At 37.2% G+C, this 27,568-nt stretch overlaps 1 protein-coding gene and 1 pseudogene across 4 annotated transcripts in view; one reads left to right on the top strand and one right to left on the bottom strand.

Annotated features, from left to right (window-relative positions):
• The window catches only part of pde4b.L (phosphodiesterase 4B L homeolog), a 240,064-nt gene extending 237,378 nt beyond the window's left edge, over window positions 1–2,686 (top strand). For all 4 annotated transcript variants that reach the window (XM_041590376.1, XM_041590377.1, XM_018258223.2 and 1 more), the window contains 2 exons: window positions 250–432; window positions 695–2,686. In XM_041590376.1, coding sequence (XP_041446310.1) covers window positions 250–432; window positions 695–1,057 — 546 coding nt within the window. In that variant the 3' untranslated portion in view covers window positions 1,058–2,686. The remainder of the gene's footprint in view (window positions 1–249; window positions 433–694) is intronic.
• A 17,731-nt stretch (window positions 2,687–20,417) lies between these two features.
• LOC108714218 lies at window positions 20,418–26,480 on the bottom strand (annotated as a pseudogene).
• Window positions 26,481–27,568: the final 1,088 nt, after the last annotated feature.

The raw sequence follows: 27,568 nt of genomic DNA, 5'->3' as shown, positions 1-27,568 counted from the left end.
TGCTGCCTTGAGTAAATGGGATAAACATTAGGTATGCTTTGTCTTTAGTTCCTTATTTTCATTACAAATTGGGGCTGGTGTTATAATACTATATTAACCATAGCAACAAATACGATCTTTTCTTTTTTTAACATGTTTTAAATTTTAGAAGGCATAGCAAAACTAGTTGTTGATGGTGTTGGTGGTGATAGTGTCTGCAATTCAGCACCTCTGTCTTCAGTCTGCTTCAATATGTCATTTTATTTCCAGGTTCTCAGGAATATGGTACACTGCGCGGACCTAAGCAATCCAACAAAGTCACTGGAATTGTACAGACAATGGACAGACCGAATTATGGAGGAGTTCTTTCAACAAGGAGATAAAGAGAGAGAAAGAGGGATGGAAATAAGCCCAATGTGTGACAAGCATACTGCTTCAGTGGAAAAGTCACAGGTATGTTCCAACAAATATTTTTATTTTTCTTAAGGTGCTTTTTTTCAATGTTTTATTTAGTATTTCTAAAGTTACAGACCCGTTCACATACTTTCCCTTAAAGTCATATAGCCAATAATATAGTGTCTATAGCAGGAACTTTTTTGTTATTTTAATGAGAGAAGCAAATCGCCCTCCTCACTCTTTGCAATGACACAATATTACTGACGCTAACATATATTTACATGAAGATTAACTGTTTTTGTTATATTATTCTTTTTAGGTTGGATTCATTGACTACATTGTTCATCCACTATGGGAAACATGGGCAGATTTAGTTCAACCAGATGCTCAAGATATTCTGGATACATTGGAGGACAACAGGAACTGGTACCAAAGCATGATACCTCAGAGTCCTTCGCCTCTTTTGGATGAACATGATAAAGACTGCCAAGGACTTTCAGAAAAGTTCCATTTTGAGCTCACCCTTGAGGAAGAAGATTCAGACGGGCATGACAAAGATGGAGATTGTCTCAGTTTTTATAGCAGTACAAAGACACTTCATATAGTTGATCAGGGGATGGAGGATTCACCAGATGCGGACACAGAGTTACTAACAGATGATACATCACCATTAGATACCTAGAGCATGGCTGAAAGAGGTCTTATGACAAGGAATTACTCATTCAAGCTGTCTGTTATGACAAGCCTGTAATCTGGATCTTAGGCCTCTGTGTGGTATTGGCCAACAGATCTTTCCTGCTAATTGACGCCGGAGTCGTGGTTTGAGATGTTGAAGTGAATGATTGCTCAGGAAGCCGAGAGATGTTGTGACTATCCAACTTTGTTTCCAGGAGAAAAAAAAACTGCAACACAACTGCTTGAATTGTCAGTGAACAGTTTGTTTGAAATAGTGACACAAAACTGAGAGATTTTATACAGCAAGAATTTTGAAACTAAACAAAAGCTAGAATCTAGAAACTAGAACTTGGTAGGTCTATGTTGAAATCCTGTCCACCTGTTTGAGGACGTGTGTGCCTTTTTTGTATAATTCCATGTCTTTTAAAAATGCCTATTAATTACACAATATTTCGTGCAAACAGAACAAAGAATTATTACTGTGTATAATTTGATTCTTTCTGAAAAGAACAGTCTTCCTTTTACTTGGGCAATATATGTAACTTTTATTGAGTAATTCAGAAACAGAATCAAAAAAGGAGACTGTGTATTTGTGTCTCCTCCTATTTATAATATTGTCGTGGTTCATTCGTTTCAGGTCACGCCATATAAAAGATAACGTGTTGCCATTTGTTTGGTTTGCCCACAATATGTTTCTTTTCTGCACAATGTAAAACAATACTGAATATACACTACATTTGAAATTAGGAAGGCAGTATGTGATGTGATGTGTGTACCAACCGCATGTTCCAGATTTTTCTTCCTCCGTTTTTCTGTTCTCATACACTTTACCCTTCGATCACCACCAGTTTTCTTGCACTGCCTTGAGCCCTTACACGTGCTTTACTGTTTATAACAGTGTATTTATTATCTGATGTAAATAATGTAATGTTTTGTAAGTTATTAATTTATATAAACAGACATTGCCTGTCTTTGGTGGTGTTAATTGTGTAGAAAACTCTAGGTAAGAGTTGAAAATTTCTTGTAACTTTTTTTATTGGACAAACAGAATTGCCTGAACGGTGGCTCCGAAAAATGATATAATCAACCCACGGAGAACAAATGGAAAACTTCCAGCATTTGGGTTATATTTAAGTAATAGTGCTAAATAGGGTTTTACAGCTGTGATCCTCCAACTGTTGTTGAACTATGGTGGAAGTTGTAGTTTAACAGGAGTTTGGGGACCACAGGATAGACATTCCTAAAAGAAAATGAAAATTAGCCCCTTGGAGAGTCTTTCATTCCTTAGACTTCCAGCTAGCCTCAAATCGGGTGCAATTTTCCTATTTAATAACAAGATGTGATGTTATTTTTTTTAGCGTGCACCTTTTTTCTAATGATAAAACATTTGTGCTCTTCCTGAAAGTTTTTAGTCTCAGCTTGTAGAAAATTCCAAAGCTTTGGTCCAGTACGTGACTAAACCATTTGTTAAGGTAGCACTTTTGTGCATGACCAATGGGTTTGTATGTCTTGTCAGACACTGCAGTGTTTCAGGTGTTTCTTTTATTTGGAGAAGTTTCCCACAATGTTCTGGTATTGTATATTGTGCTAATATGCATTCTTTTTATAAATAAACAAGCCAAGCATGAGAATTTAATGACTGGACTAGCATTGATTTTCTTTTTGTGATGTGTCTATGAATTGCTATATATGTACTGTATGTATAAATACAGAGGAGTCCTCACTCAGACCTGAAACAACATTCAAAAAGAGTTGGGCTCCATTCGATTCATAATAGTTTCAGCTGTTCTTAGAAGAGTGTTCCTCTGTATTCGTATGCAATTTTTCAAGAAGAAAAACCTGGAGAGCTTCAATAACTCAGATATTGTCAGATAGTACCCTATAGGTTAGCATACACAGACCCCAAGTTTGGCCAAAAGGTTGGATATTCATTCTTACCATCCCTCCATCTCAATTCATCGAACCTGATTCTCACCCCTATATGCCAAACATGTACTAGACCTATACGGACAATATTGTACCTTCCGTTTTATATGTAAAATATATCATTTAAATATTTAAATATTAGGGATAGTAGAAATGATTATAAAAGCACAGCACTTGAAACACCCTCTTAGCTTCTGGCTTATATAGAGGGTACACCACTGTTTATACACAAGCAATGCCTTTTAGCACCTCTTATTTGTATTATTATTCATGGCTTTTCAATATCATATAAAGAATAATGTATAGTAAAATACAGAGGAGTTCCTTCATGCTTTTATACAGGTCATGGAACTCCAAGGTTATTTTAAATATCCTTTTAATTTATAACAGGGGCTTTAAAATGAATGGCATGATGATGAGCCAATTGGCATGGAGCAAATTCCCTAAGCGGCGCAAATTCGCACTGCTTTGCCTACTTTGCAACACTTCACCAGTCGTAAATCTGACAGGCCAACCCTAATAAACATGTGAAGTTGCGGCCAGGGTGCCGAACGCTGGTGAAGTTGTGCTAGCGTTACTTCATCAAGCAAATAGAAGTTGCGCTAGCGTTGGCTAATTTGCATATGGCGGGAAGTGAAAGTTGAATGGACATGTTGCAGCAAATACATTACATTATGATTACAAGGCCAATGAACGTTAATAAAATAAGATAGAGTTGTTTTATTGCCCTACACAGGAGCCCAGTGTATAGTCTGAGGTGGAGAAGGCAAGTCTGGTGCAGGAGGTAACGTTCAGTAAAATCCGCATCTTACTCAATTTGCGGAGTTACGTCTGTTCACCAGAGTGAAAATTCGCCTGGCGTTAGAGTGCGAAACAACATAAGCGTCCATCTCCTTTGCTAGCGAAGTGATAACTGCGCCCGTTAGGGAATCGGCGTAGTTACGAAATAACATGACGCTGGCGAATTTTCACGAGCGTTAGTCACTTCACATGCATTCCACAACCTCACTGTCCTGACTGTGAAGAACCCCCTACGTTGCTTCAAATGAAAGTTCTTTTCTTCTAGTCTAAAGGGGTGGCCTCTGGTACGGTGATCCACTTTATGGGTAAAAAGGTCCCCTGCTCTTTGTCTATAATGTCCTCTAATGTACTTGTAAAGAGTAATCATGTCCCCTCGCAAGCGCCTTTTTTCCAGAGAAAACAACCCCAACCTTGACAGTCTACCCTCATAATTTAAGTCTTCCGTCCCTCTAACCAGTTTAGTTGCACATCTCTGCACTCTCTCCAGCTCATTTATATCCCTCTTAAGGACTGGAGTCCAAAACTGCACTGCATACTCCAGATGAGGCCTCACCAGGGACCTATAAAGAGGCATAATTATATTTTCATCCCTTGAGTTAATGCCCTTTTTTATGCAAGACAGAACTTCTTTAGTAGCCACAGAATGACACTGCCCATAATTAGACAACGTGTTATCTACAAAGACCCCTAGATCCTTCTCATTTAAGTAAACTCCCAACACACTGCCATTTAGTGTATAACTTGCATCTATATTATTTTTGCCAAAGTGCATAACCTTGCATTAATCAACATTGAACCTCATTTTCCAGTTTGCTGCCCAGTTTCCCAACTTAGACAAATCACTCTGCAAAGTGGCAGCATCCTGCATGGAACCTATAGTTCTGCACAATTTAGTATCATCTGCAAAAATAGAAACAGTACTTTCAATGCCCACCTCCAGGTCATTAATAAACAAGTTGAAAAGCAAGGGACCTAGTACAGAGCCCTGCGGTACTCCACTAACAAACTTGAAATAGCAATACAGTAGTGTAATAATGTTTCTTGGTCCTACTGATTTCTGCATCTCTGCATTTTAGTCCTATAGTCAACAGAAAAAGTACAGAAATTATGTTTCTCTATCTCTAAATCATCACAGTTCATTCCAGTTCTTCGTCTTCATGGAGCCGCAGAAAAAAACTGTGCTGTGGGTAATATGGAACACCACGTTCTATATAAATGTACTGACGTCATTGCTATTGCTCATGTGTGCCACCATTTCTAGGTTACAAGAAAGACAATAACGGAGTTTCACACCAGCACAGAGAGAGAGGAAAAAAGAAATATCCCAGTAGCCTGTTGTCTCTTTGTAATCTATAACAATCACCAACAGCATATATTGTGTTTCACTAAAATGAATCAAAGGAAACATGTCTGGAATGACATCATGCCATATATCCTATTCTTGATATGTGCACTCAGAGCAGTGTATTTTACCCTTATTGCTTGGGTGTATTCCAGGGTGAAAATACCTGCCAATAAAAATTAATGTGGGATTTATACAGCTGCAGGATTACAAATGCAAATGGCATTTCTAATTCATTTCTGTCTCTGACCAGTAGATAGCTAGGGTTATCATAAGGTCTGCTACACTGGGGCCAGGGAAAGGTAAACCATGAATTCCTGTAAAATGCTGTAAATATGTTAAACAATAGGATCCCCGCCCAAATTATACAGCTTCGATCTATTTTGCAAAACACTGGCATAATCCAACAGACACAATCTGCTACTTATAAAGAAAAATACTATCTGGGAAAAAAACTGAAAATGTGGTACAATTTAGTACTTTTAAACATATATATCATTGGACAATGTAAGTGGTGTTTCCTTTGGGACAGTTTACTCACATGTACCGTATAGATTCCAGATAAAACCATATTATACAACACATAGGGGCCCTGCCAACCTCATTTGATCCCTCATGTTTGTATATGCTGAGTATAAGGACTTATAGGTAATTTCTAGGGACAGTAAAATATTGGCTGTAGCTCCCATGTGAAAAAAAAAAGTGAAAAGCTTGACCAGGTGCAGTAACTCATAGCGACCAAGAGGATGTTTACCTTTAAATGGTAATCAGCAATTGCTAGCTGCTGATTGGATACTATTCAATGCTGTCCTATAGCTTGTCCTGATCTACAGACACGAGGTTTCTATCATGGAAGCCAATGCACACAGCAACAGTCATCTTCCATAAAGATGCAAAATGATTAGGGAAAGCTAATTCTCAGCCAACACCTTGTTTGCCACAGCCCTGAAATTGGCCTGACCTGACTACACATTGCCTATTTGTTGTACTTGTTACTGTTGAATCTGTCTTATATTTCAGATGGTCCATCCTATCCAGCTGTCCTGCACTTCACCCACTCTGCCCTTTCCAATGTGTTCTTTGGTTCATTGTTTTGGCCCCTACTGATAATTGTCTTGAGGAACTCAACTCCAACCAGGTCCAAAGTTCTGGTGAATTGCCACTATTTGCAGAGTAATTGCTAAATGAATAGAAGCCAACACAAGAGTCCACAAGGGCAAGTACCAGGTGTTTCCATCTTGCAACTAACACCATGTCATTTTGCCAAGAACCCACTGATGACACCCTGAGAAAAAATGTCTGTCAGACTGCTGTGTGGCTTTTAGGTGATATGAAGGAAAAAGAGAAACTTGTTCTGAATTTTTGCATCTATGGAAAAGTTTTTTTACCATCTCATTTGTTGAGGAAGCTCGATTGCATGAAGCCCAGGACGGGACAGAAGGAAGCTTTCTTTTTAGCACATCACTGTACAATTTACCTACAGCACGGAGCACATTTATGAAAGGGTGAACATAGAGTGATCTCTGTTTGTAACCTTTGATAAATATGGCCCTAAAATATATGACCCCCTTTGGGGCACATTTATGAATCTGCAAAAATAGAGATCACACAGTTTACCAGATATCTCCACAGCTCACTATTCACATGTACAGGTAATGGGACCTGTTATCCAGAATGCTCAGGACCTGGGGTTTTCCAGATAACAGATCTTTCTGTAATTTGGATCTTCATACCTAAAGTCTACTAGAAAATCATGTAAAGATTAAATAAACCCAATATAGGCTGCTTTTGGTTCCAATCAGAATTACTAATATTTTAGTTTGGATCACGTGCAAGGTCCTGTTTTATTATTAAAGAGAAAAAGGAAAGCCTATTAAAAAAAATGTGGATTATTTGGATAAAATGGAGTTTATTGGAGACAGCCTTTCTATAATTCGGAGCTTTCTGGATAGCGGGTTTCTGGATAATGGATTGCTGGATGACGGATCCTATACCTGTAAATGATTTTGTAGGGCATATACACCTATATATGTTTTAACTATTTTAATAATTAAAAAAAGATTCTGCTTGAGGGTGTGGCTCTCTGACACTGGATATGGTACATGAAGGTACTCAAAGTAAATATGGACAAGTCACCAAGGCCTAAGCGAATTTAAAGGAACAGTAACATCAAAAAATTAAAGTGTTTTTAATACAAATATAATGCAGTGTTGCCCTGCACTGGTAAAACTGCTGTGTTTGCTTCAGAAACACTACTATTGTTTATATAAATAAGCTGCTATGTAGCAATGGGGGCAGCCATTCAAAGGAGAAAAGGCTCAGGTTACACAGCAGATAGCAGATAAGCTCTGTAGAACATAATGGTGTTATCTGTTATCCACTATTTAACCTGTGCCATATAGCCTTTTTTCAATTTCCACCATTTACTACAATGTAGTATGTTTTTATGAACTATAGTAATGTTTCTGAAGTAAACAGATCAAATTTACCAATGCAGGGCAACAGTACAATATATATACATTACTTTAAAACACTTTAATTTTTTGGTGTTACCGTTCCTTTAATTTAGTTTTATTCAGGACATTTTTTCTGACCTTTTTTAGACTCACTTTCATCTGGTACGATACCTATGTATTGGAGGAAAGCTGATGTAAATAAACAGAGATTATGATTTCAGCATGGCAATAATAAGCCTGTAAAATGGGTAACTAAGCTTAAGGTTATTGAAAGTTTAAGATCTACAGAAGAAGTGGCAAAGTTGGGGATGTTCACACTGGAGAAGAGGTGCTTAAGAGGTTATATTATAACTATGTATAAATATATAAGGGATCGTACAATAACTTCTCCAAATGCTTTATTCACCAGTAGGTCCTTCCAGCTGACACCAGGGCACCAAAACTAGAATATAGGAGGTTCACCAAATTTCTCTTTTCCACATTTTCTCTTTTATAGCTACTCTTGGTCCTTAACGTTTGCAGTAACATGAAACGTTCTTCCTGTGCTGGCAGCTGCCTATAGTATTTTGGCAAGTGCAAATTCATTAAATGGGTACAAGCAAATTTCCACAGATTCAATGAGTACCACAAGATTTTGCAAATATTTATAAAGCTTCCTTTTATTAAGTGGTGAAGAAGTTATTATTCAGAGTTTTCCTTAATTTTGTTGAAACACATTACTCAATTTCCTTATCCCTTGCCAGGTAGAATGTCACCCTTTTCTATAGCTTAGAAACAGTTATGCAAGAAGTGATACTGGGTGTTGCAATACTACTCACTAACAATATTTACCTAGATTTTCTTCTACAATATAATCATCATTATATTACGGTATATAGAGAGGGCAAAAATATAATTTGCCACAGTTTGCCAGAGGTCAAATTTCACAGCTTTCTAGTCACTTTTATCTAAATTTATCAAAGGGTAAAATTAGAATTAACTTTGTCTTCAACTTTTGATAATTATGCCCCTAAAATACATGAAAGAGATGCATGTTTCATACCAGCAATTTGGTCATAATAAAGTAACGTAACTAAAATTCATCGCAGCTAAAAACCCCTTATGAATTATCATTGTAGTATTTAGGTAAGAATTGAAGCTTGCATGGTGAATTCTCAGGGACTGCTTCCAGTACAACTCAGTAGGGCACTGTATAAAGTGCAATAACAGGTGCAAGTCACCATATTTTTCACCCATAATTCCAGTGTAATCGTGGAATCTCAGGCTTCTGTACATCTGCTCCTAAATATTTTGTTGCTAACTACAATCGATGAATTTGTTCAGTTAAACTGAATTCATTTGTTTTATGTGAAGTGTTAGTGCAGCAGCACTGATCTATAATGCCCACCAATTCCCACCAATTCCAGAAAAAGAATGAGTATTGTTAACTTTTAACCCAGTGTTTTTTCATATTTTTTTCCAAAGAGGTACACCATCATCAGAAATCAATAATCAGAGCAATAATAAATATGCCCCCAAGTCTGTTTACAGAAAAGATTACCGTTCCTTTGCTGGCACAGGTATGGCATTTATTATTTTAGAAAGCTCCAAATTTGCCATGTGTACTCATAATGCAGAGTTTTTTTTGTTCCCCCAGAATCTAAGTATAATTGTGTGCACCCTCTAAGTTGCATCCACCACAGCTTGCACCCGGTGCACCAATATGGATGCAAATCGATGCAAATCCTTTAAGTAATTCGCTAGTGTTTTTCCCCTTGCATTTGTGTTCAAAAAGCATGACTTCCAGCACCCAGCGTTATTAATTAAATAAACATCCAATTCACTTGGCATTAGTCAGTTAAAGCTATTTATACAACTAGGTAGGGGAATCCTGGAATTCCTACCAGGTAGAGGCTGATTGTAATTGCAGGGCCCTCCGGCGTCAATATGTGCTGTGTGCGAAAGTCATTAGTGCAGGCTTATGGTCCAGTTTGGAGCTCACCACTAGTAACAAATAAGCATATTTGGACACATGTACCTTTGTGAACAGTCAATGTGCTCTCAATTTGCATGTCCATTTTAGCATTTTGCTTGTGCTTGTGCTACTAAAAACCTTGTACTGATAAATGATATCCTATTTTAAAGTTTAAATGTTTAAAGTTTTTAATGCTTATTAGTATCGTTAAAGGAGACATATTATGTAAAAAACTAGAATGCTTAATATGCTTTTAAAAATAGGAATATGTTTAAATAAGTGGTGTTTCTAATCCCGCCCATATTTTCCACTTCCTGCTGCCTCCTTTCCCAGGCCGTGCTGTGGAGCCAGAGGCACTCAGCACATTGCACTGCAGGACATGAACCAATCAGCAGCTAGGCTGACCTGACCTGACCTGAAATCTGTCTATACTTGTGTGACTGCAGTGCTGTGACTGGCTGTCCCCCTCCTACTGTGCTTTTGGCAGGGACCATTAAGACACGATAATAACTTTTAGACTAATATAAAACCAGTACCATATATTATTCAATTTTGCCAACAATATTGTAGGATGTTTTTTAGCTATGCTATATGCAGCGCTTTTTCTGAAGAAGGAGCCGTCTGAGGCGGCTCCTGCAATGCCGCCTCCCTCGCCAGCTTACCTGTCGGGAGGGGAGGCAGGTACACTATTGCGGAGAGCGCAATTGCTCTCTCTCGCAATAGTACAGCCGAATTTGGCTCTTAAAGGTGCAGGAGCGGCTTTTTGCTGTCCCTGGAATCCTCTCTGGCGCTCCCGCCTGAGGCGAGCAGCTCAGCTCGCCTCATTGGTGGAGCGCCCCTGGCTATATGTCTCCTTTAAAGGAATTGTTCAGTGTAAAAATAAAAACTGGGTAAATAGATAAAAAACGTTTCTAATATAATTAGTTAGCCAAAAATTTAATGTATAAAGTCTGGAATGACTGGATGTCTAATATAACAGAACACTACTTCCTGCTTTGCAGCTCTCTTGGTTTACACTGACTGGTTACCAGACAGTAACCAATCAGTGACTTGAGGGGGAATCTGAGCTGCATGCTGAGGATCAATTGCAAACTCACTGAACAAATATGTCCCATGTGGCCCCCCTTCAAGTCGCTGTTATGTTATGTTAGACATCCAGTCACTCCAGCCTTTATAGATGACATTTTTGGCTAACTAACTATACTAGAAACATTTTTTATTTTGCACAGACTATCTATTTACCCAGTTTTTATTTTTACACTGAACTGTCCCTTTAAGCCTTCAGTCATCTTGGATAGTCACTGGAGGGTATCCTGTGAAGACCTGTTTTCCCATGAAAGTATTCCTGCTACTAGCCAGGTCCATGTAACCTTGTATGAGAGGCATTTTGCTCTCTTTTTCTTGATACCCTATAAAGAACAGTAAAAAAACAGATGTACTGTATAATTATGTACAATAATCAGCTGTTTAATGAAAATGTATTGTTAGGTGTCATATAAAGCAATATATAGAGGTATCTGCTTGGAACTCAAAAGTATCCCGGGGGGGGGGAAGTAGAGGGAGACCAATGCTGTATTACCTCAACGCAGCAATAAACTACTCAGTAGTAATTCCTTCTGAGGTGTTGGATAGTCAGTGAGATGACTCATGGTTACATCATCCTGGCACCCGTGCAGCAATAGAAGAGCAAAGTCTAGCTAGCAAATAATATATCAACTCCCCTTAAAACTCCCTGTACCCATATAAATCAGATGACTGCAGATGAGCGCATCAAAATGATTACTGACTGGAAAAATAAATTTTTTTTGAGCTATGAACAAAATGAATAAAGAGGGTCTATGGTTTTCTTTCCAATAAATCGAGAAATTGCAAAAGCATATCTTATTGTTTCATTTATTTGTTGTATTTCTACGTGTGTTCAAGCTGATGTATTTTCCAGAGATGTCAGTATAGAGGACACAGACCTTATGGCTGCAGGGGCCTAAGAGTGCTTTTAGTACATATTGGTAAAACTTCTGGAAATTTTGGGGAGAGGACAAAATTAATATACTGTGGGCCCCAATAACATCTAGTTATACCACTGGAATTCTAAATAGATAACTACAGAAAACACATTTATACTTACTGCAAGAACCCCCCAAGTAATATGACATGGAAAGGATGTGCATTTCTGCCTGTATTCAGCATGTATCCAATGTCACATGTCCCTCCTTTTATTTGTAAAGTGCAGTGCTAACAGTCTCCTGCACACGGTTGATATTTTCATCCCATGGATTCAAAATAGCTTTGCAATGGCAATCATTAATGCATATGCCTGTCCCATTATAGATGAATACAGTTATTTGGGGCCAAGACTGAAACCAGTTCTTCATGGATGAGTCTATTTATAAAATAGCACAAGCTGAGTGCCCATTCTCCAAAAGCAGCTATTGATAATTACATATTTATCCCTAGGGCTCACGATCGGATCAGCCAGATATCGTCCACCTCAAAGTGGGCATATCAGGAAGAGATCCGCTCATTTGGCAAAATCGCCAAACGAGCGGATCTCTGTGTGTATGGCCACCTTAAGGGCAGTGGCCAATGGAGAGATTTGTCAACTGTGCACGACTGTGGTTGAAAAGATCCCAAAAATGCATCTCCATTGGAAGTAACTAAAATTTCCTGTAGTAAACCAAAGCATCGCTTTGTTCTTCCGACGTCGCCTCTGGCAATTTCGGGCGACATCACAATGTGTTGGTTTTACCACCAGCGATTTCAATTATTTCCAATTGAAACATTTTTGGGAGATTAGTCGCCCACAGTCACGCATAAATAATAGCAGGCGAAACAACATCTCCCCATTGACCACTGCTCTTAACTTCATCATGATATCAGCAAGACAGTGTCTGGCACAAGGTGTTTTAAAGACTTTCGATTTTTCCATTTATTTTTTTTTAAATGTGATGGCTTGTCCCCCCCCATTAGGTCAAAGTTGACCAGGTCCCTTAGAACCCCCTGTTCCCTTCTGATGACACCATCCTCCAATGTACTTGCATCTTGTCTTTTGCCTATTCTCAGATCAGTACAGTGCCCAGTACCTGTATTTCTGCATTGTGTCTGCTTTGGTGAATACTGTGCAAACTACAAAGTATGAGCTAAATCAATTGTTTTTGGATGCTACCAAGTCACTTACAAAAGAGTTATCCAAATACTGTATTGTATCAAAATTCTTTTTTACAAAAAAAACGTTATCTATAAACAAAAATATCAGTTTTAATTATCCAGAGCTTTAAAGTCCCCTGAACTAAAAAGAATGTAGGGTTCAGTTTGGCTGATCACTGAGGATTCATCTGAATCTGAATCTGGCACTGATTTACATTCAAAGAATCCATGTAAATGCCACACAAAGCAATTCGCACCCACACTGATGCAATCAAAACAAGACTTGTATAACCAATGTTGTTCCGCACTTTTCTCCTGTTACTGTGCTGTCCTTCCATAAAGGTCACACTGGCAAACCTTTTCAAGTCCATGCGATTCATACTTGAAAAAGTGTCCACTGTGATCCCCAACCAGTGGCATGTGAGCAATATGTTGCTCACCAACCCCTTGGATGTTGCTTCCAGTGGCCTCAAAGCAGGTGCTTATGTCTACATTATGGGCTTGGAGGCAAGTTTTGTTGCATAAAAAACAGATGTACTGCCAAACTTGAGCCTCTTGTAGGCTGATAGAACACATAGGGGGCTACCAAATAGCCAATAACAGCCCTTATTTGGCACCCCAGGAAAAATTGTATTGCTTGCGTTGCTCCCCATCTCTTTTTACATCTGAATGTTGTTCACAGGTAAAAAAGGTTGGGGACCTCTGTCCATGGGATCGGAAACATTTCGTGAAAAGTTGTCTGCAACAGAGTCTGCAGTTTTGTGCTCCTTTGTTCTTTGTTAAGAGTATAACTTGCACTTGAAAATTAGAAGCCATATTGCTAAATCACACACAAGCTGCAGAGCGCTCTACTTCAAAGGGCACCTGCAATGTTACTAGCATAGTAATGGGAAACAATGCTGCAGTGTGGGTTAAAACATGGTGGTTTGCAAGAAAATGTTGCACCTGTGCAGTCCATAGTGCACTTATTGGATGCAAATTGTGATGTTTTTCCAATACTGCCGATTTTTTCCCAGAATTTACATAGCAAATATACACAATTTGCCATTATCACCACCTTCAGGCTTTCCTAGCCTAGTCCCTTTCAGTATTGGGTCTGACTGGGTGCAAGTAGAAGGAGCATGTATGGAGTGTAAGTAACGTTTATGAAGAGTGGCAATGCACACTTTTTGTATGCATTTCAAAGTGTATTTTCAAAGTTTTGAATTTACAGCTCAGCTCTTACATGAGCCTTCGAAAGTCAGAAAAATAGATTTTCCTCATTTATAGCAACATCTTGTGGACAGATTGAGAACCATCCCTTATAACAAGGACAGACACATCATAGGGCCCTATGCAAATACAAATATAAGGGACCCTTATTCATCAGCAGGGTTCTGCTATATCATTCTGCACTGAAATTAACAGGGAGCTAACTGTATTTTTTAAAATAAACAAAAAATATTGGGTGAGAAATGAGTGAGGGAGCCCCTTTTAATCCAAACTGGCTACACAGGATGTCCACCCCTGTATAATGCTATATGTATAGAAATGTAACTATGTAAAGGTTTTGCAACATCCTATATTGTTTTTCAAACAGTTGACCTTTGTAGCTTAAGTATGACACAATGCTTGCGTAAATCTAGGAATTTATACCATGTGTGCTTTTAGAGGTCACTGTTTAAGTTCATCAACAGTGAGTGGCATACATATATTGCACATCTTTCTCTCTCTCTCTCTCTCTCTCTCTCTCTCTCTCTCTCTCTTTCTCTCTATATATATATATATATATATATAAACATATATTTCTCAATATATGTGCATGAAGTACTAAGTTTAGTACTTTTGTTCAATCAGACAAAAATCAAAACAGCAAAAAGCTAGATAAGTGTATCCCTTATACCTACTCTTTAAAGCCTAGACACAATGTGGTGTTAAGGGGCAGAATATAATAAAAAATAAAAAAGTAGGGTTTTAACTGACTGCATACCTCAATAATGTGCAAGGGTGTGGTGCATTTGACTACATGTTTATATCAGTTCACTCCACGCACCTCAACTTTTGACACCCATTTTTGCAGAAAATATTTCACTGATTTGACATCAATGAACCTAAGTCTGGGGCCAGCCTATATAAGGAGTGTGTTGAGAATGCAGTGTGCTTCAGTTTATATAATAATGTTCACAGGTCTCTGCTCTGAAATAGAGTCCAGCGCTATTCAAGGAGTAAAGAAGGCAAAGTGCAAAAAAATTGTGGTTCACGCTGTTTTTAAACAAAGCAGCATTTCATTTCATTCCATTTACATTTATGAGTGGTAATGACGCCATCTAGTGATACAAAACAGGACTGTTTAATAATAACCTGTAAAAAAAAAAAATTTACTTACTGTTGAGACCAGTAGTTTTATCCAACCACTTACTGTTAATCCAGAATTCCTTCCAGGAATGGAAACTAAGCAGTTTGGTTATTGGGTTACTAACAATCTGAACAAACTGCATGATTTGCTTACTGCAAGGTGGAATTAAGTCAGTACATTTCATGCAGCAACATCATAAGTGGAAAATACATTAGTATCAGCAATTTTGCTCATAGTGAACTCATTGTATCTCCCTGCCACATAAAATAGATCCATATTTGAGATCTTTAATTTAATCTTGCTTCAGAGCAGGAGTCCCCAATTTTTTTTACCCTTGAGTCACCATTCAGATGTAAAAAGAATTGGGGAGCAACACAAGCCCCTGTTTGGCAGTACACCTGGTTTTTATGCAACTAAAACTTGCCTCCAAAGAAGGAATAAGCATGTGCTTTGAAGCCACTTTCAAGGTGTTGTGTGCAGCAAATTGCTAATGAGTAGTGATGGGTGAATAAATTTGCCAGACACAAATTTGCAGTTATTTCCGCATTTCGACACAAAATCCGCTGCTGCGCGCATAACAATTGTTACGCATCAAAATTATTCAGACGCCCATTGACTTTACTGCATTTGGACCAAATTGTTGCACGCATAAAAATTGTCGCTTGTGTCAAAATTGACGCACGTAAAAATTATTTTGACGCCCATCGACTTTAATGCGTTTCTCAATTTTTTCGCAGTTTCATGAGTTTTCCAATGAAGCATCACTACTAGTGAGTCAATAGTTGGGGATCACTGCTTTAAAGGGTATCTCACTTATAACTTACAATTAGGATCCACTGCTTAGCAACCAGGTACTGTGCAGCTTGGCACAATTGCGTTTTTTTTTTTAAGGCAATTCTTTATTTATTTTATAAACAATAGGCACAATTGTGTTTAATAAAGTACTGAAAGTACTGTGAAGAATATATGAAAGAAAAAAAAGTTGAAAATCCAAGTTTTCAAGTAGTAAGCCTAGGAGATCAGTAGGGACTTCTAGGAAATGATGAAATTCTAAGATGCATAGCTGTTTTTTATAACTTTTTATATCAGAAAATGGTTTGCATTCATTCAGATTCAGAGTATGTTGTGGTCCACAATTCACTCATCTTGCAAGCACCCTCCTATAATTTATTAGCATCATATGATTGCATGCAATTTTCATGCAACATGATTGAATGTCTATTGCTTTAAATATCTGATTCAAAGTCTTTAAAGAAGCAGGATCAGTTTAGCAACCATGTTAAAATATCTGAATAGTGCTGAGATGCAGCAGCTAGTGCATCCTTATGGAATTGGCACTTTCCAGTGCAGTGCTACCCTGCTACAAATGGTGGGGAGGTTACACTAAAATTTTAAATAAAAGGGTTCCATCTGTTATATATACAACATTTAGAACCTGATCTTTGCCCCAACTCCCCTGAATGCCATAGAGGGAAGCTGTGGAAGGCACAAGTGATTCCATAGGAATGGTTAAACCAGAACAATGCAGGTTAGGTTTGACCAGAACTTAAATTAATTTCATGTTTTCTTGCAATGAACATAAAACACTACAGATTCTTTTTATAGTCCTACTTCCATCATTTTACCCTTAAACTAAAATTTTCTTTAAAGGAAAGTTATATTCCCAAACAATGTAACAATGGTGTTCCACCAGGCAAATTTTCCCTCAGGTGAACTTTCCAATACTTTACCCTTCTCACCAAAGTATGTTTCGCCTGGTTATACCTGGCAAATTGATAAGATATATATGACATGACATCATATCCTGTATGCCAAAAAGTCCTAAAAAAGACATAATGCATTTTAACATAGGATGATGTTTAAAAGTTGTAACTGTTAAATATATATTTTTTGATTTTTTTAACTATTTGAAGCTCATACCACATTTGTTTTAGGATGAGCTCATGTCTAGGACAATAGAAGATCTCTTTTGTATTTATTTTGCTTTGTTGGACATTTTTAATAACAAGTGGCCTCGTCCATCAACAACAATCACTAATAAAGACATATATTTGACCTATATGTACACGCCATATTTTAATTGACATAAGCATAAGTATGTTGCCCCAATGCCTGCTGAGTTCTTTTAATGATAGCACATATCATATGCAGACAGCTAACAGTTTGCACAAATTCATTGCCTATTGATACATTTTTATAACCTACATTATTGGGAATTAATTGTTTTTGATAATTTGAATATTTATCAAGGGTGTTTAGGTGAAATCATTTCAATATTAATTAATTATATAAACTGGTTTATGAAATTTGAATTGGAAATTAATTTTATTTAATAATAGAATTACATATCACACGAATTAATCTTGCATTTGATAGAGGAACCAAATGGAAAATCAATTAAACAACGGGGTTTTTCTCTCCACAACTCAAAAAGCTAACAGTTTGTTACCATCACCTTAATCATCGCCATAAAGAGAATTCAGTTAAAAACCTGACAGATAAATATCATTTTATTCTCCATCATCATTATCATAATGTATCAGGCTATCAGTGCCCTCCCTTGTGATTCCCAGCATCTCAGGCGTCAGTAACCTAGCAACATATCAGGATTCAGTTTTTCTCTAAAGAATCCAGAACATTCACTAGAATGGCTTGAATGACATATACGAAAACAATAGGCTTGACCCTGGGCTGACAATGCCTCCAACAGACTACTAAATACCTCCGTAATCTTTGCACCGTCAGATGCATACATTTTGTGTCTGTAAGTAACATAAAAAACAAAATGAAAGTGTGATGATGGCAAGCATCCCATTGTTTTACATCTAAAACATTACCAGAATCCAAAGGCACCTAGTGCAACAATATGTATAAAAATAATGTACAGTACAATAGAGGAGCTATGCTTATATGACTTCAGCTAATACTTAGTCCTGGAACTTTGGGTACTGTATTTGGGGAAATGTTGGTAGTGCTCATCACAATAGGTTTTTTGGAATACAAAATCCAAAAGTGTTAGTAAATATAGATTATATTCGATAATTGTAGTAGTGTTAGGGAAATGGTAATGCACTGAAATAACTTTCTGTTACTCCCTATGGTTCACCAGAGAGCTCTGTGTCAAAACACTGACATACATTCACATTCTCTTACAATACTTACTCGTTATTTGCCCCTGCGCTGCAAGCAGATTGTTTGCTGAAGGCTATAATGGGCTTCAGGCTGTTTTGATTATGGAGGTTTCCCCTGACGGAATCATAGCAATAAAAACACACAAGGAAGTCAAAGTTTAACTTCTCTGGTTTAGAAATAATACGGTAGATAATATGACCAGATATTTTACAACTTACTACCATATGAAATTAAAGGCATAATGTTTGCTTAGTTGTAATAACCCATAGCAACCAATAATATGTTTGCTTTTGACCATGTGACTGATATTATATAACCCACTACGTTCAAACCCCCCCACTACTACTAATTAAAAGCAATAAATATAGTAAAAAAAACAGTAATAAGGGACATGATTATCAAAATGTGACGCCACAGAAAAACTCACCACTTTCTATACATTCCTAGGGGATTTTTAGAATCGTTTTTATCAATGGGTGAAAGTTAGAGTTCACCATTTGATAAACAAGCTTCTAAAAATCCCATAAGAATGAATAGAAGGTGGGTGAATTTTTTTTTGTGGCCATATCTAATCTCACATTTTGATTAATCTGCCCCTTAGTAACAGTAAACCTGCTATTTTAAGAGTGTTTCAAGAGTATAAACAACAGATTAGCATTAGCCCTATGTCAGCTACATTAAAACTACACACTAAGGGGGTTATTTACAAATTTATCTCATTTTTTATTAAAGAAATCTCGACCAAACTCCCATCCACAATTTTACCTTATTTATCACTAAAATAACTTGAAAAAGTGAGGCTGAGAAAAAACTTGATAAAATCATGTGAAAACTCGTATCGTATGAATTTTTTTTGGCTTTACTCCTGATTTTTTTGGGGTTATTGCCCAAAAACCCAGAATTTTTCAGATTATCATGCTAAACCGAGCACAGACCACTATATCTTCAAATTGGGATTGGGACATCTGCCATTGACCTCGACAGGTTTGACATGTTGGGTTTTGGGATTCATGCTTTTTGTAGCATCAGGGTATAATAAATCTTTTTTTACGAAAAATGCCCGACAAGAAAAAGGTTTCAGTCAATAACCCCCATAAAGTATGCCATTTAATATTGTGATTATATTTTACAAGAAAGTAATACTTCTGGACTCTACATAAGAAACTGCAGTTAGATGTTTGTTATCTTTTATTAAACTAAAATAATGTAACGTCTATCCCTTTAAAAAAAAAAACAAAGGTAGCAAGTTATATTCAACACATATTTATTCCTAATCACAATTTCTTTAAGTTATACTGAAAAGGAAATACACAAATAAGATATAATATTACTCATCTCGAAGTGCTAATAAGAATATTCTCATCTCAGTAGTCTAATAATGTATTAATACAAATGCAACACTATGGCAGGTTTTGAAAAACAAAGACTAAATTGATATGGCTACCTTAACCCAAAAGATAGGTGTCTCAGATAGTTCTTTCATGTACAACATAAACCCTGCAAATGCTTGAAAGTAAACGTGCGCTTATAATGATTTCAACTACTTTCTAGCATTTGGATACAGCTCCATTCCACAACAGCACTTAGTAAAAGGTCATTGTACTGTTCATGCACTAATACTCAGCATTTTGCCTAAAGTAAACATATATGAGTTTCAGATTCCGACAAAATTAAGACAATGGCAGATTTATAAAAATGTGAAGTTAGAACTCACCACTGAAAAACTCGTCTACTTTTTATTCATTCCTATGATATATTTAGAAGTATATTTATAAATGGGTGAAAGTTAGAATTCACTATGTGATATATACGGAAAAGGCATGAATAAAAAGTGGGTGAGTTTTTCTGGGGTGAGCTCTACACTTTGATAAATCAGCCCCTAAGTTTAAGGTACATACACAGGTAAATACACAGGCAGATATGCTGTTGCTGCGCTGCTGTTCAGTGAATAATCTTTGATACTCCGGATGTCAGTCAAATACCAAAATGCTAAGGAATAGAGCAACTGAAATGCAGGCAATTTCTAATTAGAGACTCAACCTCCATATTCATTTAACCCATGTACTTTTAGCGAAGCCTCAATAAATATGTGAAAAAACTAGATTCCTCTTTTAGTCCTTAAATAAGCAAAGAACACAGCAGGATGGGACTAGATGAGGCAAACTGTGAGTTTAACACGATCATTTGTTCAGTTACATAAGTTGTAACAAATGCTTTTGCTGGAAATACAGATACAAAGGTTAATTATACACAGAGTCTCATAAAGCATATAACTGCATGCAAAAAAGCTCATTCTTATGCTTTGTTTCATGTCTTAAAAAGTAATAGTGTTGCCTTCTCTATCGTTATACTTGTCCTAACCTACAAAAAAGTTGATAAAATTAAGACTCTAGAACATTGGCTGCCATGGTAATATAATCTAGAATGATATAAACATCAGTATCTTTCAATCACTTCCCTCTTCAATCAGTGTAGCATTTTACAATCTTTAATACCAATCTCGCAACAACATTTACAAAAGCAAGTAACTAGATTAAGGTAATCATTGGTTTAAGTTCTAAAAGTCAATTGGTGTAAATTTATTTATTCCCTAACAACGAATGGCAAAATTCAAACAAATTATCTTCTACAATAAGCTCACTTATTTTTAGAGCTTTGCAGCAACCAAGCTCTGGAGGCAGAGCGCCAATGGGATTTCCTTTAATATCCAGGTGTGACAAAAATTCCAAACTGCCAATGTGCGGTGAAAGAGAATGTAAGTTATTTTCCCCCAAATTCAAAGTCTCAAGCTCCTTGCAGAGGAACAGATCATTGGGAATCCTTTCCACTTTGTTGCAGTTAATTGAGAAATATTTTAAAGACTGAAGTTTCCCAATACGAGGTGGTATAATGCAAATTTCATTACAGGACAAGTCTAGGTACCTGAGTTTCAAGCACAAGAACAAGCTATATGGAATCTCTCTTATATTATTGTGGCTAAGATTCAGTTGTTCCAAGTTTGTTAGTTTGTTTATATGATCTGGAATCTTTGTAATTTTGTTGTGCCAAAGCTTTAAGATGGTAAGGTTGTGCAGATGTTCAAAACTAGCTATTTCTTGAATGGACCTAAGGTTATTTCTTTTTAGATCCAGCTCTTTTAGTGCATGTAGACTAAAAATAGAATGAGGTATGTGCCCTAAGTTACAGTGTATGAGCTCCAGAATTCTAACGTTGACCATTTTCTTCAAGTTGTTGAGTATAACCAGCTTTATTCCATCATTATGGATAGACAATCTCTGAAGGTGAAGAGAAATATCAGCAACATTTTGAGGTATACCGGACAACTGGCTCTTTATAAAGAGGTGTTTAAGGTTGGTTAGGTTTTTGAAAGACTCAAACATGATGCTTTTTGCTATATCAGGACTTTGTGAACAAATCAGGTATAGTTCCTCCAAGCTGCTTAGGCTATACATCCACAGTGGGATCTGTTGAATGTTATCAAATATAACTTTCAAAAACTGGAGGTGTTCCTTTAGGAAAGTGAAGGCAGCAGTGTGAAGCTTTATAGTACACTGAAGCAAAAATAACGCTTGCAGATTATTAAGCTGAGCAACGGTTGCTGGTATCATAACATTATTTATATTTTCCAGTCTTAAAGACTGTAGCTCTGTTATCTCAAATATGGCATCTGGAAGGCCAGGGATCTTGCACAGCTTTAACTCCAGGAGGTTGCATGCATTTGTTTGGAGTCTCTGTCTCAGTTTTTCTGCATTCCATTCTTTATTTAAGTTCAGCTGCTTAAGTTTGTTCTCACTTGTTTCAGAGAGGAAAATAGCCACTCGTTTGGAAAACAAAGGATCATAGCGATCTACTATGTGGAACATGAAGGCCAAATCATTTCTGACATCAGGGATATCATTGATGCCAGTTTCCTGACGAACATGTTCAAATGAATATTCTTTTAGGTTGCCATAGAATAACCAATATATGGTATAAAAGCATGTAAAGCCATACAAACCAACAATACAGAGATAGCAGAATGAGAGCTTAGAAAACAGAAAAGCCATTGGACGATTGCAATAGAAATATTTATAGCCAGTCATGCCTAGTAAGTCAGCGTTACAAAGCACAGTAAACTGCACTTCAAAAGTCAGCGCACTGTTGTACCCAATGATAAATAAAAAATTGATCACTTTAAGTATTGTTTGACATGTATACATGGTATAAAGTAGAATGCCTCCTTCCACGTGATGTCGAAAGTTCTTTACCTTCTCAAATAAAGCTTTGGCTTGCTCTCTTTCCTTTTTATCTAAAGCTCCAACAGCAGCCTTATCTCTAATAGAACTCTCAAATAATGACGTCTCCAAGGGACTCTGATTTGCTGGATGGTTTGTATAAGATTTGTCCACATTGTTCTTTGCAGTAATCTTATCTTCTGCACCCTCGTCAGACACATTGTACAAGGCGCTGGTTGTCCAGAGAGAGTCAAAACATTTCCACAGTATTGATATAAAATGCTCAATTTTTGAACATGAGCCTGGAAATTTAAACCAAAAATTACTACAAAGCAGAAAAATTAAAGTATGTAAAAGAACCAGGTAAGGAAAATATTTAGTGTACCAATGAATGGCAACCTCATAGCACATTTGATTTATAAAGCTGTACTGCTGAAAGTCCAAGTTTGTTTTCAGACCCTTCATTTCTAGAATTTCAGGTGTTGCTGACTTATTAGTTATCAGAGGATTTGATTCATTTCTGGCTGAAGAACTGTGAAGATTCGTTATTCCTTTTGGCAGGCATATTATCTTAATTTGCATGATCTAATGAGAAAAAATACAAGTGAAATATATATTATGGATATTCTCTATAACATATTGGAAATGGAAGTTTTTTTGGTAGAAATGAAACCCAGATAATCAATTGATTTTACTTTAACCCAACTGCTAATACTTTATTATACTAGGTCTCCAATTGGTAGGGTATACATAAGTTATTGCTAATGCATGTATCTACCCCATGCAGACAAAAAAAGGGGGAGGGGTTATCAATGTAAATTCCCTGGTCCCTTGTCTCATAAGTAATCTAGTATCTATGCAAGTGCATGTATTTACAAAAATAGGGGGTTTTAGTTACAAAGTTATAATCATAAAATTGGTAAATATATTAGACAACCCTCCAGGCCCGGACTGGCAGTCTGTAGGTTCTGGCATATGCCACAGTTGCTGCTGTATAAAGCCATAGAAAGTCATTATTTATTGGGCTGGTGGGGGACTGGTTGGGCCTATTTTGACTCCCAGTCCAGACCTGCACCCTTCAGTATTTTAAATTGCTAACTTTTTCCCATGTTGGTGCTCCTGTTGCTACTAGTGTTAGTAGAACTTGTGCTATTAGGTTCCCTTGTAATTTTTCAGACTTTTAGACTTACGCATATGACTATAGTCAGTGGTGTAACTAGATATTACTGGGCCCCACAGTAAATTATTTTTCAGGCCCCCAAAATGTTAAAATGTTGACTTGTTTTACCAATATTTATTGAAACTGTATATGAATTAGGGCTATAATGGGGCCCCTATACTTCATGCCCCCGCCCCTGCAGCTGCAGGGTCTGCTTCCTTTATAGTTACACCCCTGACTATAGTACTATATACTTGGAAACAGGAGCTCAGTTTAAAGGAAGAGCAGAACAAGAATTAAATGGTGCAACTATTCTAGGTAACATGGTTGCATGCAATAAATATGGCAAATAAAATGCAACAAGAGTCAAACCCTGCCATATAATTGGGGTTTGTAAAGAAAGTATATCAGAGAACTACTTAATTTGTGGAGGCCTATTTATTGAAGGAAGAATTTTAGTAGTTTTAGAGGTTTTTGAAACCATCACTATACCCATTTTCTCTAAAACCACGAATGTCATGACATTTATTAAAAAATCAGAATAAAGTATAAATGGAAAATAACGCTAAATGATGCAGTCAGCGCAGCTTCCATTGACTTCTATAGGACCTTGACAACTTTTACCTGGCAAGTTTTGTATTAGTGGTTTTCTTTATTTTTACACTTTTTACCCTTTATTTTTAGAGCTTTTAAAAAAACTAGGAAAACCACACATTTTTAGAGATTCGTGGAATTCGCAATTCAATTGTTAGTTTATGGGCCCATAGTTTTTAAATTTGTTAATTATAAGTAACAGCTTGACTGTTTTGTTGCATTTGATTTGTCTGATGCCATCATTATTATTTTAAAGCATTGAACCTAAAGTTTTTTTCATTGTTTAGTTGTGGTGCTCTTCTTGAAATTTTTTAAATTGCTGCTAATTAAGTCTTTTATTTAAACCACTGCCTAGCTGCTAAGGAAAATAAGACCCAAGCAACCAGTTAGCTGCTGAAATACCAAACTGGAGAGCTGCTAAGCAAATAGCTAAATAACTGAAAAACAAATAAAAAAACTGAAGACCAATTGCAAACTGTCTCAGAATGATGTCTACATTACAATTAAAGATTATTTCAAGGTAAACTACCCTTTAAATGTGTGTAGAGTAAAAGTTGCAGGTTAGGTGGGGTCCTCTTTGATTCAAGCAGGTCTCAAGTACAGCTCTGGCAGACCAAGTGAGCTAAGGCTCAATATAATACTACTGAAAGGCATCTAGAAAAATCAAAGATTGAAGGCCACAGGCTGGAGGCTTGGGTCACATGAGTGAACTTCAAATGTCTTTTTTTGCAGAAATACATTTTTTTAATATATGCTACACTGAATGGCAGAAATCCTTTGCATAAGACATTCCGAGAAATTTACCTGCAAAGTACAACCAAACACTCCAATCATCAGCATGGCCACAGAGAGGTAGTCCATAAACACATCCCACCAGGGTTTGAGAACACGGTAGGCTGGCTGCACCTCAGAAAACTGGCGAAACTCTCCAATTGGAATCATGTTTCTGCAAAAGAGAACTGAATTTAGGACTCAAAAATACTACTTAAAAACACTAGAATACAGATGTCGGTTTGTGAAAACAATTACAGTTCAAAAGTTTTCTAATTACATATTATATTTGGTAAAAAGGTTATTATTATCTCTCTCCAGCTCATTTATATCCTTATATCCCTTTTGTGACATAAATTACATTACTGAGCACCAATTATAACTGATGACTTCACTAGCCACTATTTATCGGAATAGAATATACAGGCTATTCATGGATCTTTTGTATTATAAGAATATATTTCACTGTATAGTGTGCTCTGTGTATTACAAGGATATAATTCATTGCATATATTATTTTCTCATAATCATTTGGATAGATGCATGAATAACAACACTGAACAGAAATGCAACACTACAGGTGTCTGTTTGACCTGGCTACTGAATGTAGGACCTCCACCAGAAGTGGCATGGCTGCTGAAAGATTGGTACTTGAACCAGACTCAAATAAATGTGTCTTGCTCAGTTTTTTTGCAGTTGGAGCAAGTAGATGTTTTATGGAGTAGAAAGCTTGGGATCCATAAAAAGGAAGGAATGTCAGATTTCATGTTGAAGATAGAACAACAAAAAACCTTTGTATAAAAGAAAACATACCCAGATTTTCTTTATGCAACTAACACAGTGACCGCAGTTGATTGTAGCCCCAGGACTACCTGTTGCACATCACAAAGCAGACCTAACAGTACAAAATATCTTTCCCACTCCTCCAAAAATGTCAAATGAAAAACAAACACCTAGCCATAAGCACAATGCTAAACCCCACCCATGATCAGTGAGCCCTACCTCCTCCAAGTCCATGAATCAGGATTGTCCCATCTAAATATTCACACATGGGAGGTATCCCCTTTCCATCAACACTGCTAAGGACTTTACACATCATGGGCCAATTATCAGGTATTACACAAAAATGGGCAGACTTTTGTAAAACAATATTGTCAAAGAAAGAGGTGCGTAGAAATACTGGGCATACTTTGAGCCATAAAAATCCCTTGGCAGACTACATTCCTTCCATGGCTGTGTTATACAGCTAAAGGACTACAAATACACTTGTCTCATCTCTTATACTATAATGTTTTTGATTCAAACTCTGCATTCCTGATATGGAAGTGAGTAGGCCAGGACTGACGATCTGTGGATTCTGGCAATTGCCACAGGAGCTGCTGTCGGATGCCATATACAGTCAATATTTATTTGGCTCGCAGTGGAGTGTCTGGGCCTCTGTGCGGTCCTGGAAGTGAGGTACTGCTCACTGTATATAATATGTTGTGATGTGCTCCCAGGATTGTTCCACTACTCACTGTGAGACACACCAGGTGATTTTCTTTCACTGGAGATGCTGTCGCTTTCAGTGTTGCTTGGTCTCTTGTGAAGATTATAAAGCAGTGTTGTGACTTATTTTAATTATACATGATGTTGGTCTCCCAACGGACTAACTGCCGTCCAGCTATGCACCGAGTCATGGAACCAACTCTGGCCTTTCTGCAGTGTATCAAATCTTATAGCAGCCAGTATGATTGGCAACACCATAGAAGGGCCCTCAAAAACAGTGTAGTTTTAAGTGTAAAATGCCTGGGAGAGGTAAGATTATACAGGTGCAAAGTGTGCATTGGTCATGCTAACCAATCAGCAAGTAAAATGTACTGGTCTAAAGCAATTCAAAAGCAATCATCTGATTGGTTGGTATGGTATACTGGACCTGGTACAAATTTTGTGCCTGTTACCATTTTGATAGTTAAACATACTGCTAAACTTACAGCTACAGTACGTACACTAGCCACAAAGTTGTTTTACCTGCATCATGGACACAGCAAGACCCTATAACATCTTTTCCACATTTATTGTGCCCTAACACAGTGATCCCCAAACAGTGGCTCGTGAGCAATAAATTGCTCACCAACCCCTTGGTTATTGCCCTGAGTGGCCACAAAGCAGGTGTTTATTTTTGAATTTCAGGCTTGAGGCAGGTTTTGGTTGCATAAAAGCCAAGTGTACTGACAAATAGAGCCTCCTGTAGGCTGCCAGTCCATATAGGGGCTACTAAACAGCCAATCACAACCTTTATTATTTTAGCATCCCCACAGAATTTGTTCATGCTTGTGTTGCTCCACAACTCTTTTTACATTTAAATGTGGGTCACAATCCGACTCACAGGTAATAAGAGTTAGGGACTCCTACCCTAACAGCACCAAATGCACACCAAATGCACACCACAATCAATGCTCTTGTGTAAATTCAAATAATGTTTCATTTGGCACTTTGAAACAAAAAAATTAGATTAATTAGAACAGTGCTGTCCAACTTCTATGGTACAGAGGGCCAGAATTTTTCCAATCTACATGGTGGTGGGCCGATAACAGAAGCCAGTGTTAGCCACTCCCTGTTTTTAGACCACACCCACTTTAAACCACACCCATGTTACCACAAGACCATGCCCACATTAATAGCACACCAAAAAACCAAATGGTTGGTGC

Source organism: Xenopus laevis, chromosome 4L (genome assembly GCF_017654675.1).
Source record: "Xenopus laevis strain J_2021 chromosome 4L, Xenopus_laevis_v10.1, whole genome shotgun sequence".
Classification (NCBI taxonomy): Eukaryota; Metazoa; Chordata; class Amphibia; order Anura; family Pipidae; genus Xenopus; species Xenopus laevis.
Note: the sequence above shows the minus strand (reverse complement) of the source record. Positions and strands in the feature narration are given on the sequence as shown.